The following is an 18,854-nucleotide window of genomic DNA, read 5'->3' on the forward strand; positions in this document are numbered from 1 at the left end:
TTAATGCAATACCAAAATCTAGCAAAATATGATACAATACTCCCAAAACCTGGTGTCACTGAGTACATGAGCATCTAATATGGGTACAAGTCTGAAAAATACGGTCTATAATAGTCTAAGACCGAAATACAGTAATACAGAGATAGGGAAGGAGAGACAAGGTCTGCGAAACACGGCAGCTACCTCTGAATCTCTGGAAAATCAGTTGTACGGAAGAATCAACACCCGCTATGTCTGGGAACACCTGGATCTACACACGAAGTGCAGGGTGTAGTATGAGTACAACCAACTCAGCAAGTAACAATAATAACTAAGGAACTGAAGATAATGACGAGCTACACAGTCATAGTTCACTTTCAGTAGTTCCAGCAAAGAATAGACATGCTTTCAAATCCGGCAGTTTAAGTTAAATCAATTTTATACAATTCAATTTCAAGTAATCCGGATATAAATTCTTTCAGATATTTTACAATAATGACAGATAGCAACCAAGTGCAACAACAAATGCAAAGCATGTACAGCCTCTCAGGCAACAGTCGTTCAGCTCAACCACTCGGCTCTCAGCCCTCAGCACTCATACTCAATGGGTACCCGCGCTCACTGGGGGTGTGTACAGACTCCGGAGGGGCTCCTACAGCCCAAGCGCTATAATCTGCATGGACAACTCACGTGCCGTAATATAAATATCTGGATCTGTACGGCCAACTCACGTGCCGCACGGACAACTCACGTGCTATAGTATAATATAAGGATCCGCACAACCAACTCACGTGCTGCACGGCCAACTCACGTGCTATAGTATAATATAAGGATCTGTACGGCCAACTCACGTGCTGCACGAACAACTCACGTGCTATAGTATCAATGTCTCACAATCAGGCCCTCGGCCTCACTCAGTTATAAATCTCTCCAGTCTCTCGGGCTCTTAATAATCATGAAATCAGCCCAAACAATAATGATATGATGTATCAATAACAATAATAGAGACTGAGATACAATGTGCAAGTAAAAATTGAGACTGAGTAAATATAGCATTTAGCAGGCAATTCAACAAGTACACGACCTCTGTAGGTCCCAACAGTACTATCACATAGCCTAAGCATGATTTCTAACATGATTTACAGTCAAATTTTATGAACACATAGAGAGCATATAGCTAACAACAAATTATTCAACTTTACAGCTTCCCGGGACGGACCAAGTCACAATCCCCTCGGTGCACGCCCACACGCCCGTCACCTAGCATGTGCGTCACCTCCAAAATAATCACATGATACCAAAATCCGAGGTTTAATACCCTCAGGACCAGATTTAAAACTGTTACTTCCTTCAAGCCGTGAAATTCTTATTCTGCAATGTCCTTTCCTCGTGAATTGGTCTCCAAATGCCTCGAATCTGGTCATAATAATTCGTGTCAATCAATAAAATTCATTGGAATTAAGTCCATAAGAAAATAAAGATTTTCCATAAAAATTTGAAAATTAGCTCAAAAGTCGCACGTGGGGCCCACATCTCGGAACCCGACAAAAGTTACAAAATTCGAAAGCTCATTCCACCACGAGTCTAACCATACTAATTTTATAAAAATCCTACATCAACTCGACCTCCAAATCATCAAATCTTATTTCAAATCTCTAAGTTCAAAACCCCCGATTTACACCTCAAAAATATGTAATCTAGTCGGATTATTCGATGATAATTCAATATTATGGAGTAGAAATGATCACAAGGGACTTACCTCAAGTTTTCCCGTGAAAACCTTGCTCAAAATCGCCCAGCCCGAGCTTGAAATGCCCAAAAATGGCAAAAGCTCGGAACCCCTCTGTTTATGTACTGCCCAGAGGTTTTCGCACCTGCGGCAACTTGGCCGCTTCTGCGCCAACCGCATGTGCGGAAAAAGTCTCGCATCTGCGCCTTTGCCCGCATCTGCGTGCCTATTTGCGCTCCTGCGCAAGCCGCTTCTGCGCGCGTCCCTCTGCATCAGCGCTCACGCAGGTGCGGAATTTCCCTCGTGCCTGCGACCACTGCCCCACAGTCCATTTGCGCATCTGCGCTTGACAGGCTCACTTCTGCGAGCCCGCACCTGCGATGGAATTTCCGCAGGTGCGATTGCAACAGAGTGCAGAAACTTCAGCTATTTCTTCTAAGTCCGAATTTGATCTGTTAACCATCCGAGACTCACCCGAGGCCCCCGGGACCTCAACCAAATGTACCAACATGTCCTAAAACATCATACGAACTTAATCGAGCCCTTAAATCACATCTAACAACACTAAAACACGAATCACACATAGATTCAAGCCTAATGAACTTTGAAATTTTCAATTTCTACAAACGACTTCGGAACCAATCAAATCACGTGCGATTGACCTCAAATTTTGCACACAAGTCATAAATGACATAACAGAGGTATTCAAATTTTAGAATTGGATTTCGACCCTGATATCAAAAAGTCAATCCCCCAGTCAAACTTCCCAAAAATTCAACTTTCGGCATTTCAAGCCTAATTCCACTATGGACCTCCAAATAATATTCCGGACACGCTCCTAAGCCCAAAATCACCATACGGAGCTATTGGAATCATCAAAATTCAAATCCAAGGTCGTTTACATATAGGTCCATATCTGGTCCATTTTTCTAACTTAAATTTTCAATTATGAGACTAAGTGTCTTATTTCAATCCGAATTCTTTCCGGACCCGAACCAACTAACCTGATAAGTCATAAATCAATTGCAATACATAATTTGAGCAGTAAATGGGGGAACGAGGTTATAATATTCAAAACGACCGGCCGGGTCGTTACATTCCCCCCCTCTTAAACAAATGTTCATCCTCGAACGGGTTTAAAATAATACCTAGAGTCTCAAATAAGTGTGGATATTTGTTCCGCATCTCCTGCTCAGTCACCCAAGTAGCTTCTCTGACTGGCTGGCCTCTCCACTGCACCTTCACTGATGCTATGTTCTTTGACCTCAGCTTTCGAACTTGTCGGCCTAAAATAGCCACCGGCTCCACATCATAAGTCAAATTATCGTCCAGTTGTACTGTACTGAAATTGAGAATGTGAGACGGATCCACGACATACTTTAGGAGCATGGATACATGGAACACTGGATGAACACCTGATAGACTAGGTGGCAAAGCAAGTTCATAAACCACCTCCCCAATTTTCTTAAGTATCTCAAAAGGTCCAATATACCGAGGGCTCAACTTTCCCTTTTTCCCGAACGTCAACACACCCTTCATGGATGAAATCTTGAGCAGAACCTTTTCCCCAACCATGTGACGAACATCACGAACCTTCCTGTCGATATAACTCTTCTGTCTAGACTGTGCCGTGCGAAGCCATTCCTTAATTACTTTAACCTTCTCTAAAGCATCCTGAACTAAGTCAGTACCCAACAGTCTAACCTCACCCGGATCAAACCAACCCACTGGAGACCGACACCGTCTCCCATATAAAGCTTCATACGGAGCCATCTGAATGCTTGACTGGTAGCTATTATTGTAAGCAAACTCCGCGAGTGGCAAAAATTGATCCCAAGACCCCCCAAAATCAATGACACAAGCACGTAGCATATCCTCCAATATCTGAATAGTGCGCTCGGACTGTCCGTCCATCTGAGGGTGAAATATTGTACTCAACTGAACCTGTGTGCCCAATTCTCGCTGCACTACCCTCCAAAACTGTGAGGTAAACTACGTACCCCGATCTGAAATAATGGACACCGGCACGCCGTGTAGGCGAATAATCTCGCGAATATAAATCCCAGCCAACCGCTCCGAAGAATAATTAGTACCAACTGGAATAAAATGCGTAGATTTGGTTAGCCGATCTACAATCACCCAAACAGCATCAAAATTTCTCAAGGTCCGGGGGAGCCCAACTACAAAGTCCATGGTAATACGCTCCCATTTCTACTCCGGAATTTCAAGTCTCTGTAGCAATCCTCCCGGTCTCTGATGCTCGTACTTTACCTTTTGACAATTTAAACACCGAGCTACGAACCCAACTATATCTTTCTTCATTCGCCTCCACCAATAATGCTGCCTCAAATCCTGATACATCTTCGCGGCACCTGGATGAATAGAGTACTGCGAACTGTGAGCTTCTTGGAGAATCAACTCACGCAAACCATCTACATTAGGCACACATAGCCTACCCTACATCCGTAATACACTGTCATCTGCAATAGTGACTTCCTTGGTATCCCGTGCTGAACCGTGTCCTTAAGGACAAGCAGATGGGGATCATCGTATTGGCGCTCTCTGATGCGATCATATAAAGAAGATCGAGAAACCATACAAGCCAAAACTCGATTCGGCTCTGATACCAACTTGTCACGACCCAAAATCTTAACCTGTCGTGATGGCGCCTATCTCAGTACTAGGCAAGCCGACAACATCAATAACCCACGATTTCGTTTCAATTTAAAAACGTAATGTTTAATAAAATACCAAAATCTAGAAAACTCTAATACAATACTCCCAAAACCTGGTGTCACTGAGTACATGAGCATCTACTATGGGTACAAGTCTGGAAAATACGGTCTATAATAGTCTAAGACCGAAATACAGTAATATAGAGATAGGGAAGGAGAGACAAGGTCTGCGAAACACGGCAGCTACCTCTGAATCTCCGAAAAATCAGTTGTATAGAAGAATCAACACCCGGTATGTCCGGGAACACCTGGATCTACACATGAAGTGCAGGGTGTAGTATGAGTACAACCAACTCAGCAAGTAACAATAATAACTAAGGAACTGAAGATAATGACGAGCTACACAGTCATAGTTCGCTTTCAGTAGTTCCAGCAAAGAATAGACATACTTTCAAATCCGGCAGTTTAAGTCAAATCAATTTTATACAGTTCAATTTCAAGTAATTCGGATATAAATTCTTTTAGATATTTCACAACAATGACAGATAGCAACCAAGTGCAACAACAAACAGAGCTGAGGATGGAATCCTCGCATTTTAATATGATTTGATATATTTAAATCGGGCTACGTGCCACGGTGGAAGTTAAATCAGGATGAGATCCTTGTGATAAAAATTTATGTGTTTAAATTCTCTCTTGTGAAATTAAATTTGTACTATATTACTTATAGGGAGTCACGCGTGCTAGGCTTATTTGATCATTCTTATATGTGTTTCTCTGTGCATAATTTGCCATATTCATGTTGTAATTATTGAGTTTTACCCTACGAGGTTGGTGCCTAGGTGACGTTAAGTGTGACTCGTTAATTCAGGTAAATAATTATGAGGTCTTCATGCCCTATGTCTCGTTGTCAGTATTGTGAAGGTTTGAAATGAGGTTTTTGTTAACATGAAGTTAAATGACGATGCTATAATCGGTTATGAACAACTATTATGACCAGAGATGTGATTATGGGCATATGCACATTGCGGTAAGTTATGTTGTTGTACCGTGCGAGTGTAGGCACGAGTTGCTGCATCCAGTTGAGGCTAATACTGTGTGTCGATATGAAAATCAGACCTTTTGAAAATGTTTGGAGTGTAAGAAATTGGTTCCAAGGTCTATAAGGGTAGACATGAGAAATAATCTTAATGGAGATAGTAGTACCGGACTTATGATAATTGGGGAGACATGGGATCACCCGCGAGTATATGTGTAAGAGTAAAATCAGCAATTTGATAACCTCAGAATAATTCTTAGCACGTTCGAGGACGAACGTTTGTTTAAGAGGTGGAGAATGTAACGACCCGACATGTCATTTTGAGAATTAGCATTCCGTTCAGCGGCTTAAGATCTCGAACAACTTCGTAATGTGTATTATAACTTGCATGTGTGGTCGAGTTTGGTTTTCGAACGATTCAGGATCAAACTTGGAAAAACAAAACACAAAAGAGAAAGAGAATACGAAAAACAGTGAAGGGCAAAAAAAAAACCTTAGAGCTAGAGGTCCAAAAAGGCTGCCAGCAAAAGCCCAAAAATCCTTCTTCTTATCTTTAGTTCAGCCATGAGAGCCACCCTCTTCCTCCATGAAACCCACCTGAAAACCTTCATTAATACCACCTCTTGAAACTTCTAAAAATGATCAGAGATTCAGCCATAAAACCTCTATTACACAGTCACAAAACATCCTTAAATTCAAGTAAATATTACCCACAGAATCACTCAAAAAATGAGCTGAAAAATACCCCAAATCTAGCCCCAAACGGCCATGAAAGTTCAGCCATAAAACCTCCATTAAACCACCACCAAAGACCAGAAAATAGCTGCGAAAATCAGCTCCAAGACACCCCAAATTCCAGCCCAGAAACCTCCCCAAAACCTGCTGAAATTAGGCCCCAAAACCACCAATTTACAGCCTCAAAACCATCAAAATTACAGCCCCGAAAACCACCCAAAAACAGCCCTAAAACCAGCCACTATACCCGCTCTCTTCAACCTTAAAAACGCAGCATCTCCACCTCAAAAATAGCTGCAAAACCATCCAAAACAACAGTCTCGAAAATCAGATCTAAGACACCACAAAACAGCCTCAAGAACACAGTAAAACCAGCTCCAAAAAATTGAAAAACCAGAGCTTAATCTCAGCTATAAATTAGTCCAAGAACCATCGCCAATCAGACCTTAAACCACCACAAAGAGAGTTGAGGTCGAGTTCGTCGTCGCTAGTTTTCGGTCATGGTCGCTGGTGTTTGGCCGTTTGTTGAATTGCAAATCTTTAAAATTCAGATTCGGCAATAAAGATTGGAGCCGTTCGAAGGTCATTTTGTACAAGAAAGATATTTTGGAATATCGACCTAACTTCGTTAAGGTAAGTATCTTGTCTAACTTTGTATGGGAGAAATTACCCCTTAGGATTTGAGATGATTGTGTCATTCGTGTCATGTAAAGGCCGTGTACGCGAGGTGACGAGTGGGTACATGACCTATATGTGGTATTTGACAGGTTTAGACCGTTAGGCTCCTTTATACAATTGATTGTAAATATCGTTTCATGATTATATCTTTTGTTGTTAAAATTGTTTGTTCGTGCTTTACTTGAAATTGTTAGCACATGTTCCATCCTTGTTGTCAAGTTCAACCTTATATGCTAATTGTTAATTGTAATCACTCGTTGAATTCATGCTTTACCTGCTACATGCCTTAATTGTCAATTGATTCTCAAAAATTGTGCCTTGGCTTATGGATTGTCATTTCCTTTCTATTTGATTTCGTGAGCTATCGTGTAGCCTTTTTCATTAGTTGTGACTTCTTTGTGTAGCCTCGTTATTCCTTTTGATTTTGTGATATACCCTAGTTGGTTGTAAATTGGTTGCCTAATTTGTGTTGCTTGAGGATCGGGTTGCACGCCGCAACAAATATGATTTATTATTGTAAGGGATCGGGTTACACGTCGCAACAGATATAATTTATTATTGTAAGGAATCGGGTTGCACGCCGCAACAAATATGATTTATTATTGTGAGGAATCGCGTTGCATGCCGCAACAGATATGATTATTATTGTGTGAGATCGTGTTGCATGCCGCAACATATATGATTAATATTGTATGGGATGGGGTTGCACGCTGCACCAAATGTACAGATATGAAATTATTGTGATATTAAGGTTAATTCTGATTGTGATTCTCATGATATATTTCATGTTAGAACGGTTACTGTGGTTTCTTAAATCACTTCATTGTATTTTGATCATTTAACTGTCAATATATTAAAAATGGAACAATATTGACTCCTTATGCGAGTCGTGCAGCCTGTGTGATATGTTAAGTTGCTGAGAATATAGCAGAGGTAAATGAAAGAATTTTCAAGTTGTTCTCCTTGTGTGTCTTTCAAAAATAAAATTCATATCTTATTCGGAGATTTACTAAATTAAATGGTGATTATATTTTTACTCTAATTGATATCTCAACCTTCTCATTATCCTATTGTCGTGTAATTTGTGTGAAAAATTATTATTTCGTTTTACTTTAATAAATCTCATATTTATCTCGTTAAAACTTGGTTGAATGTCTTATTTTGTATAAATACAATATTTTCTCGGATCTCATATACTTCTAAACTAAACTCAATTAATTTTCTATTTGTACAACCTCTCCACTATTTTATCTTATTTAAATCCTAAATTGGCTTAATGACTCATGATGCTTCGCTGTATTTAATTTGAAAATTGTATTTAATTGTGTTTAAATTATTCATTGGTCGTCTTGGTTGATATTGATACGGAAATTATACACATGGTAGCACCAGGATTTTGCCGTGCAAAAGTGATTCGGAAGGTATGGGTACAAGATGCCACGTGTGTAAGAATTGGGAGTTGTGAATCATGAGTTGAGATTTCGAGGAGTGATAGCTCGGATAATTTATGTTGAAATACATGCATCATAAATAATTTAATTGATTGATTTGTCATATGATTCCTTACTTGAACTCATTCATATGTCATTTGTACTCTCACTATATTGTTGCTTAATTACTCGATTGTTTTCTCGTTGCTATCCGTGTTCTCATTGTTGATTTGAATTGTAAATTCTCCCGTTATTGGCCTTACATTGATATTCTTTCCTTATTAGTTTTATGTTGCCTTTTGTACAGGTTTACATGTCCGGTCGGTGTCTTGACCTCGCCTCGTCACTAGTCTACCGAGATTAAGCTTGATACTTACCGTTGTGGTGTACTCATGCTACTATTCTACACATTTTTGTGCAAATTCAGGTACCTCAGAGTTGTTGATAATCTTGCTAATTGATTAGGCATTGTTGTGGAGACTTAAGGTATACCTGCTGTCGCGTTAGCAGGCCTCAGAGTCACCTTCTGATATTTTCCTGCACTGTTGATTCTATTCTAGAACAGTTGTATTTAGAGATTTTTCTAGTAAACTCTGTAGAGCTTGTGACTTGTACTACCGGTTTTGGGATTGTAGGAAATTTCTATTTCATATTTAATACTTTTTGGTTGAGTCATCTCTAATTCAGTAAGGGTTAGGCTTACCTAGTCTTTAAAACTAGGTGTCATCATGACATCCTACGGAGGAAAATTTGGGTAGTGACAACCAGCCAACGACAACAAAAAAATATATGTAAATTTCTCCAAGTGTATGAACAAAGCACAAATGCATGAAGTTTATTTCTATTTCTCCAAATGTTCAACCAAGGATACGTTGCCTTAAAGTTAACAACGTCGACAAATGCCGCACCTCGTTCGATTATCTATAGGTGATAATTTTGCATTGAACTATCTTCAATTTGTCTCCTCTTTCTATTTGTTGCAAGGAGGCAGTGCACAAGTGAGATTCCAGCCCATAACTGGTCATCAGCTGGCTGCCGCATCAGATAAGATGGTTTCAATCTTTGACGTCGAAAATGACAGGCAACTACAGTCTTTCCAGGTTCATCGTTACCTTCCCTCTTTTGGTGGATTAAATTGACTGTTACTCGATCAATTTATGTTTCTGGCACTTTTGTATTTTCTGGATATTCCAGCCGCATGCCTCACATCCCAAAGTAAATGTGTTTACAGGGACATTCTGGAGTGGTGAACTACCTTTGTTGGGATCTCAATGGTGATCTACTGGCATCAGTAAGTGAGGAGTCCGTTAAAGTTTGGTCATTGACCACCGGTGATTGCATCCATGAGAATCAGTTCCACTCTTGTGTCTTTCATCCTAGCTGTTCAGCTCTATTGGTGATTGGAGGAATGAGGGTAATTATTGCTTTCTTTTGCCAATTCTACTTCTATCATTTCTGTAAAATGTCCATTTAGTTAGCCTATTTTCATCCAGTACATCTGTTGAAAGAATACCCAAACAAATCTCCTTTAAAATTGCTCATCTCCGCTTGTGGACGTAGGTCACACTGACCGAACCACATTAAATTGGTGTCTCTTTATATGCTTTAATTGTCGTTGTTATCAACTTGCATTGTCTTTATTATTGTCATTATACCGTTGTTTGGTTAAATTCCACACTACCCGGGTTTCCGATCTTAACAGAAATAAACAAGGAGTAGCCGCAACATTGCCATAAGAGCGGTGGACATTTACTTCTGCTCCAGGTGCTTAGGGAAAAAGTCCGCACTGATGTTGTAGTCTGTATTGCTCAAAGAAATATCCATTTTTCTGTTTGTTAGTCACATTCGAGTTATGGTTTGCTTAAAGCAAGTTGAGCACACTGAGCAAATGTTTCGGTAGTACTAGGGGAAGCATAACAACTTCTGCAGCTGTTCTGGTGATTAACAACAACTAATAACATGATATAAATTTCAGCTTATGCTGTGTGCTGAAACTAAGACGATTTAGAAAAGAATTCAAGAATTACCTTCTTTTAATTAGAATTTTACGAGGTCAGCCTTTTTTAAAAATCAATTAGAGGTGATGAATAAGATCATTAAAAAGATATTAATTTAAAAAAAAAAAAAAGGGAGGTGGGGATAGGGAGAATCACAACAATTAACAAAGACGTGCTTTTAATTCTTGGAGATGAAATCTTTTCTCAGTGATGCATTTTATATCTATTTCTATCTTCACCCTTGGTGAGGCAGCATCTAAGCAAGGAATTGCTAGTTAAGTAAATTCTCTAGAGATAAATTAATACATGGTTAGCTCATAATACCTTTATTTTAATGTAGAGTTACTACAAATAAGCAAATAAACGCACATATCATGCTCTAGTCTTATTAATAATAATGAAAAATGCTGGTATATCTTGAACATTTAGTCCAGGGTTGTTTTGCACCAATAGATTAAAGCAATGACGCAATTGCCTCAATTCTTACATTTCTTCTCTCATTTCTTGCATTTCTTCTTTCAAAGTAGAGACTTCATTGTTATGCTTTTATTGGAGCTTGCTGATTTTCTCATCTTTTTTCAGAGTACTTGTTGTCACTGATCTACCATACCATCGTATTCGACCAGGCTGCTCCTTTCCAAACACTGCACTAAATGCTTCATCCGATGTAAAGAAATGAAAGTCATATTTTTAACAAAGTGTCGAATAAACATTACCAATGCCACGCGCAAAAATTGCCGAAATATTATGCAGAAATATAGAAAATGCAGAAAAACTATGCAGAAACGCAAAAAATACTGTCCCAAAATGTAGAAATTTCTGAAATGCAGCACAGAAACTCAGAAATAATGTGCATAAAATACACTTTTCAGAAAATACAGAAATACTATGCAGAAATACCGAAATGCTGCATAGGAAATGCAGAAACACTGTGCAGAATCGCAGAAATTGCCGAAACGCTGTGCAGAAATGCAGTAAAACTGTGCAGAAATGCAAAAACACTGCAGAAATGCAAACATTGCTGAAACGCTGTGCAGAAATGCAGAAAATGCAGAAAAACTTCGAAGAAACGCAAAAAACACTGTCCAGATATACAGAAATTTCTGAAACGCTGTGTAGAAATACAGAAAATGAGGAAAAATTGTGCAAAAACGCAAAAATACTGTGCAAAAATGCAAAAATTACCGAAACGCTGTGCAGAAATGCAGAAAATGCAGAAATTCTGCATAAATGCAAAAATACTGTCCAGAAATGCAGAAATTTCAGAAACTGTGCAGAAACCCAAAAATAATGTGCAAAAATTGCAGAAATGTAGAAACATTGTGCAGAAATGCTGAAACACTGCAAAAATTCAGAAAATGCCGAAATGTTGTGAAAAAATGCAGAAAGCGCCGTGCAAAGAGCAGAAAATGCAGAAACGCAGTGCAGGAATGCCGAAACTGCAGAAACACAGAAACGATGTACTGAAATGCTGAAACACAGTGCAAAAATACAAAAAATGCAAATATGCTTTTCAGAAATCCGAAATACCTGCTCAATATCTGTATGCTTGCTCAATGTTTGCTAGTCCACAAGAAGATGAAATATAAGTGCACTGCATTTCGGTAATTAGACAATGATGAGACGCCATGGAAGACAAAAATCAAGGAAGTAAAGGAAAACATGGGCTAATAACTCCTCTTCATTACCAATTGACAATTTCAAAAATAGACATCTCCAAATTAGTATTGTGTACTATCTTTAGGTATTATTCATGTTTTTTGTCCAAGACTCCTTTTTTAAATCTGTTTATCAAATATGTTTAAATTTACTGTAAAATGTCAATGACAACCTTTCAATGCCCATATAAGAGCATCTTATTTACCTGACTCAGTGAATTAAAGACACTCAATTAGCAGATAACTAGTCGAACAATCTCAGAACACAACTCCTAGCCTAAAATTTGATACTCTTTGAAGAAGAAAACCTAAATAAACATACAACATAAGTTACAACTTTATTAAATAATTGTATTGTAGCACCATCCCTGCTCCTCCTATAGAGAGTGAAGAATAGTTGATCAAACAAGTTTATGCCCGATTTATTTTCTCAAAATCTCACCTATTTTTCCCTTGATAACTAACAAATAATCAATTGATGCAAATTTGGATCAAAATCTCAAAAAGGTACAAACTTTAAGAAACCCAATTGAGAAAAATTGTATAACCCACTTTCTGTAACTAATGGAAAAAAAGAAGATTGCATAAACAACGCAGCCATAAGTGAAACAAATGATCAATTGATACAAACTGCGAGTAATATTAAGAAACCCAATTGAGAAAAATACATAACAAGAGAAAGAAACTCACTTTCTGTATAAACAATGCAGCAATAAGCGAAGCAAATTATCATGGATGCAAATTTAGATAAAGAACATCAAAAGATAGAAACTTTAAGAAACCCAATTGAGAAAAAATGCAAAATAAGAGGAACCTACTAACCTTTATGAACCAAGTGACCTTTAACAATACAACCCAAGAACAAAATGCAAGAAATTAGAACAAAAGAGTTAGTGAGTAAATGGACTATGAATTAACTGAATTTTGATGGTTCCCTTTTGCTTCTTGAAGAAGCTTAAAATTACATGGAAGGGTAACGTACTTCAATCTTCTAGGTGATGTGAATTGGGCTTCAATTAGGGGAATGTGAATTAAAAACAAATCCCACTCATGGAATAATTAGTTGATTTACCACTTGAAAACCCTAATACAAAGAACAATCGAAGCCACAAAGCCTAATAAAGAGAAATTTTGGCAAAAACCTAGAAGAATCAAAGGGATTAACGTTGTAGAGGAACATGTAAAGAAATAAAATAATTTATACCTTTTGAATGCTGAAATTTTCTCTTTCTTAGACGCATATGTTGGGTCAATGAAGAAGAAAATTTCAGGGATGCTGGATTTGGTACAGGTGGAACCAAGCGGCTTAGTGGTGGAGATGGAGATTTTGACGGGTCTATAGAGAGGGTGAAGACTTCGATGGTTCTTTCTTTTGCCCTTTCAAAATAGGGAAAAAATTTACTGAAAGAAATAATTGAGGAAAATTTTTGATGAAATCTTTTTCTTTATTTTAGAGCACACTTGTTAAGTGTTGTTTTTGTGATTAAAAAGATAGCACACTTTAAAAGCGTTGTATATAGGTGAATAAGTGTTGCCAAATATTTTATGATTTGGCAACCCTTAAAACACGTTGCCTTTACGTTTAGAAAGTACACTTTAAAAACATAGCTTAAACTTCCGTGGCCAAAAGCTCAAAATAAAGGCTACACTTTTAAAGCGTTCCCATAGACACTATTGGCAACACTTTCCCAGCGTTGTCTAAAATTAGTGTGGTCTTAGGCCAAATTTGTTGTAGTGAAGGTACCTCTATTCTCTCTCATCTTGACACCTTTGATTCCATTCTTATGGATTTGAGTAATATAGATGCTGAAATTAAAGATGAGTATCAAGCCGTGTTACTGCTTTGTCCTCTACCCCCATCTTTTAAGCATATAAGAGATACTATGCTTTATACAAAGGATAATATCTCTCATAAGGATATTAAATATATCTTAAAATCAAAAGAACAGATAGATAGTGATATTACTGGGGAAGCTAATGGAACTCAAGTGGAAGTTGACTTGTTTGTTAGGGGCAAATCCGACTCCATATCTAGATACAATAATTTAGAGTGTCGTTATTGTGATAAGAAAGATCACATTATCTCTGAAAGCTATAAAATGAAAAATAAAGAAACGCATAAAGAAATAAAAAATAAGCACAAAAATACTGACACCGCCGAAGCTAGTGTAGTAACTGATGAGATTGAGGGAACTATATTTTTAGCAACTGAAACTAGTTTCAGATTAAACAATGAGTAGATTTTAGATTCTGGTTGTTCATATCACATGTGTCCTAGCAGAAACTTATTTTCTACATATGATTCAGTTGAAGGTGGAGTTGTCCAAATGGGTAACAATGTTACTTGTAACGTTATTGGCAAAGGTACAATTCGGATCAGAATGCACGATGGTGTGGTGAGAACTCTCACCGACGTTAGATATGTTCCTGAGTTGAAGAAAAATCTATCTCTTTGGGCACTTTAGAATCCCTTGGGTGCAAATTCACTGGTGAAGGTGGAGTTTTAAAAAATTTTCAAGGGGCTCTTGTGATCATGAAACCACACAGATCTGGTTCGTTGTATACTTTATTGGGATCCACTGTTATAGGCCCTACTACAGTTTCGGTATCAGATAACTTGTCTAATTTTGATGGCATTAAATTTTGACATATGCCCATTGGAACTTTTGCGGAGAAGGTGGAGCAAACTTACTATATCAGCCAAAATTAGGCCAAGGTGGAGATTTGTAATTATGGCTAATATTTTGACTAATGGAGCCCATCTCACATAAACATAAGCATCTTTGCAAAGTGTAGACTTTGTTGGCAATATTCTTTGTGACCCAAAAATATTGCATTGTGTGGTAGACATCATTTACACAAGTTGTATCTCTTCTTTTACGCGTAAGAGGCCAAGACTTTTTTGCCTATAAAAGGGAAGGTCATTAGTTCATTTTAAACACACCAACAAGACTTGAGTCTTCATTTCTTATATCTTCCTTTTCTCCTTTATTAAGAGTGTTTTGTATGAGAGTTAGTGTTGGGAATCACTTGTGTGAACTCTTTCTTTGGAGTGAACTTGTGAGATTATTGTCTTAGGGTATTTGGGATTAATTAGAGTGTTTACTCTAATTTTGTACTCTCTTTTGTACTCTTGTTAGTATAGTAAAATTGCTCCCCTCCGCTTGTGGACGTAGGTCACACTGACCGAACCACATTAAATTGGTGTCTCTTTATATGCTTTAATTGTCGTTGTTATCAACTTGCATTATCTTTATTATTGTCATTATACCGTTGTTTGGTTAAATTCCACATTACCCGGGTTCCCGATCTTAACAGAAATAAACAAGGAGTAGCCGCAACATTGCCATAAGAGCGGTGGACATTTACTTCTGCTCCAGGTGCTTAGGGAAAAAGTCCGCACTGATGTTGTAGTCTGTATTGCTCAAAGAAATATCCATTTTTCTGTTTGTTAGTCACATTAGAGTTATGGTTTGCTTAAAGCAAGTTGAGCACACTGAGCAAATGTTTCGGTAGTACTAGGGGAAGCATAACAACTTCTGCATCTGTTCTGGTGATTAACAACAACTAATAACATGATATAAATTTCAGCTTATGCTGTGTGCGGCAAATGTGTCGAGATGCCATCCCCCGCAACATGTCCTATGCCTGAGAAGACTGATTTCGAGCCCTTCATAGTCGAACTAATGAAAACTAAGACGATTTAGAAAAGAATTCAAGAATTACCTTCTTTTAATTAGAATTTTACGAGGTCAGCCTTTTTTAAAAATCAATTAGAGGTGATGAATAAGATCATTAAAAAGATATTAATTTTTTTTAAAAAAAAAGGGAGGTGGGGATAGGGAGAATCACAACAATTAACAAAGACGTACTTTTAATTCTTGGAGATGAAATCTTTTCTCAGTGATGCATTTTATATCTATTTCTATCTTCACCCTTGGTGAGGCAGCATCTAAGCAAGGAATTGCTAGTTAAGTAAGTTCTCTAGAGATAAATTAATACATGGTTAGCTCATAATACCTTTATTTTAATGTAGAGTTACTACAAATAAGCAAATAAACGCACATATCATGCTCTAGTCTTATTAATAATAATGAAAAATAAAGACGCTCATGGTCGTGTAATAAATAGAATATTTAAGCTTGTAAAGTTGTATCAGCGTGACTGAAAATTCACATGTCAACTAAAAGGAGTAAATGTTAGTAAAGATTGGGTTTTTTAATTAGGTTATAGCAAAATTGGAGGGAAGTTCACGGTAAAATATGGAAGGGAAGGTAAAACGTGTAGACCTGAGGGTTTGGCAAGAAAAATTGTAGGGTTAGGGGCAACAGGACGGTAATGACCTCGCCTAAAGATATGATATTAAGCAAAAATCTAATGTATTTTATAATCTTTGCATTGAATGAATCAATAAATGAATAACATATCTCTTCTATACAATAAATGTATATTCTCATCAGAATTTGTGATCGATGTTTCTTTTCGAATACGTCAAATCTCTCTATAACATCGTTATATAACAGTCATTTACTATAAAAGTTAAATTTTTTATGGAATCAATTTTTATGTTATATTATATTATATGTTCTTTATAACAGCATTTCGCTATAACAGCCAAAAAAATCTGAAACAATTGAGGTTGTTATAAAGAGGTTTGATTGTACAAGATATACAAGAAAAAACTTATTCAACCAAAAATACAAGAAATATCTCATCTTTAAAAGCTAATGCTATCATCTAATCTTAGCTATTCAAGATGAGTTTAGTGCGTCGTGTCAAATTAAAACTCAATAAAAAACGAGAATCGCCGGTGCTACTTTTACATCACTCCATGTTAGCAATTAGTAGCCTATAAAAAACAAGATAAAGTTACTTCTACCTAATCAGACCCCTCCCTATATACCTTCATTAATATTAGGCTTATTAGTCAAAAGATTAGGCAGATAATTCATTAAGGGAATGGAATTGATGAAACAGAAAAGGTTAGGAAGGGAACTGGTGAAACTGGAAAAGGTTACTTTCACTCCCTATATATATATTGGATGAAGAACATGTGTTAGTAAAATTCATATACTACTCCATTTTTTGCTTAAAAAACAGACCGAACGCCTTTGAATTATTAGCTTATTGTTATCAATATAAGTAAACATGGCTTCATCCATGGATAAGATTGTTATATCCAATGAAGAGGAAAATTCAATGATGAAGGCTATGCATCTTCCTACTGGTTTAATCCTTAACATGGTTTTGAAAGCTGTCATAGAACTTCGCTTGTTTGAGATCATAGCAAAAGCAAATAGTCAATTATCCTCCTATGATATTGCATCTCAACTTCCCACAAAAAACCCTAAAGCCCCACTTGTTCTTGAAAGGATTCTAAGGTTTCTTGCAAGCCAATCTTTTCTCACTTCCAACATTTCCAAGGATGATGATGGAAAAATTCACACATCTTACAATTTGACACCTTTGAGCAAGAGTTTAATATCCGATAAAGACGGATCATCTTTTGCTTCCTTTTTACTATTGGCGACTGATCGAGTAGCTGTTAATTCCTGATACAATTTAATATTTTCTCATATTTAGTTCATTGAGTTTAACTTCTATACACTAACGTATAAGAATTTTGTACTATCAAGTCACATACTTGCTACAAGAAGACAAAATACATTGATTGTGTAAAGCTTTTGTATATTGTTAGTCTATTTAAGTTAAATCCTTGTTTCATTTGTGATTCGAGATCTATGTTGATTGGATATATTTTGACTTCTTGTTAAGGATTCATTTGAAAGATGCAATTCTAGAGGGTGAAATACCATTCAACAAGGCTCATGGAATGCATGCATTTGAATACCATGGAAAAGATAGTAGATTCAATATGGTGTTCAATAAAGCTATGCAAAACATCTCTTCCATTGAAATGAAGAGAATTCTTGAGTCTTACACTGGCTTCCAAGGAGTAAAAGAGGTCATAGATGTGGGAGGTGGACTTGGGGTATCATTAGCTTCTATAATTTCCAAGTATCCTAATATCAAGGGTATTAATTTTGACCTACCCCATGTCATCAAAGATGCTCCTAACCATGCAGGTAATTTATTGAAGAATTGTTGGGGAGCTTTGCCAGAAAATGGTAAGGTTGTGGTAATAGAACAAATACAGCCAGAATATCCAGAGACTAATCTTCTCTCTAAGCATTCATTTGGTACTGATAAGTTAATGATTACTGTGTTTAATGGAGGGAAAGAAAGAACAAAGCAAGAATTTGAAGCTTTAGCAAAAGAAGCTGGATTTTCTGCACTCAAAATTGCATGTCGTGCATATTATTGTTGGGTCGTGGAATTGTACAAATGTTAAGTTATTATACTTAGTCGGAGGCAGAGCTAGGATTTGAAGTTACTGGAATTGGGATTCTAGCCTTTTTATGTTATTGGATTATAAAGTAAGAATTTATACCTATTTAATGAATTTCTTAAGAAAAATATACGATTTGCACTAAAGCTATAGGGTTCGGCCAAACCCGTTACCAATCTCTAGCTCCGCTCCTAACTTAGTAATGGCTTTAATATTTCTGCTGTAATAAGTCTTGATAGAACAAAAAGTTGGTCTATGTATTTGCTGTATTATTATATTATGATGTTAAAAGTATAACATGATGTCCTTGAAGTTCCTAATTGAATAAAGAGAATCCTAATATCTTGGATTTGTTTTTATTATTATCTTTTACTTGTTATAGTTCAAAAGAAAATATTTTTGTTGGTTGGAGTGTAAAAATATATATCTCTTTAAAAGGTACTCACTATTTATTAAAGATTGATAAACTTTTTTTTAATTCTGTTTATTAATCAGTAGGGGAAGAGAAATGAGGGAGGGAGTTATACGAACCGGAATCAAACCTCCCCAACAAGGTGAAAGTTTGACTTGCCAACCAACTATCGA

General features: G+C 37.0%; 1 protein-coding gene, 1 long non-coding RNA gene and 1 pseudogene across 5 annotated transcripts; 2 read left to right on the plus strand and 1 right to left on the minus strand.

The window, feature by feature from the left end:
* The first annotated feature begins 5,886 nt into the window (after positions 1 to 5,886).
* On the plus strand, positions 5,887 to 11,000 carry LOC107815462 (transcriptional corepressor LEUNIG_HOMOLOG-like). 4 transcript variants are annotated; one of them, XR_012705128.1, is made up of 5 exons: positions 5,889 to 6,790; positions 8,573 to 8,692; positions 9,250 to 9,365; positions 9,497 to 9,679; positions 9,968 to 10,244. XR_012705128.1 is itself a non-coding variant. In XM_075244375.1 (5 exons), exons 2-5 carry the CDS (start codon positions 8,658 to 8,660, stop codon positions 10,860 to 10,862), a joined length of 345 nt encoding a protein of 114 aa, XP_075100476.1. In that variant the 5' UTR covers positions 5,889 to 6,790; positions 8,573 to 8,657; the 3' UTR covers positions 10,863 to 11,000. The 4 variants fall into 4 exon arrangements, 1 of the variants encoding a protein (XP_075100476.1); XM_075244375.1 differs by lacking the exon at positions 9,968 to 10,244 and adding an exon at positions 10,845 to 11,000 and having other exon boundaries at positions 9,257 to 9,365; XR_012705129.1 differs by lacking the exon at positions 9,968 to 10,244 and having other exon boundaries at positions 5,887 to 6,790; positions 9,253 to 9,365; positions 9,497 to 9,886.
* On the minus strand, positions 10,562 to 13,465 carry LOC107799027 (uncharacterized). The gene is made up of 3 exons (XR_001651050.2): positions 13,125 to 13,465; positions 11,793 to 11,856; positions 10,562 to 10,918 (listed from the first exon to the last, which is right to left on the minus strand). It is a non-coding gene; the product is annotated as an uncharacterized LOC107799027 (long non-coding RNA).
* Positions 13,466 to 16,997: 3,532 nt separating this feature from the next.
* On the plus strand, positions 16,998 to 18,558 carry LOC142176460 (myricetin 3-O-methyltransferase 3-like; annotated as a pseudogene).
* Positions 18,559 to 18,854: the final 296 nt, after the last annotated feature.

The sequence above is a fragment of the Nicotiana tabacum genome, chromosome 22 (genome assembly GCF_000715075.1).
Source record: "Nicotiana tabacum cultivar K326 chromosome 22, ASM71507v2, whole genome shotgun sequence".
In the NCBI taxonomy this organism is placed as follows: domain Eukaryota; kingdom Viridiplantae; phylum Streptophyta; class Magnoliopsida; order Solanales; family Solanaceae; genus Nicotiana; species Nicotiana tabacum.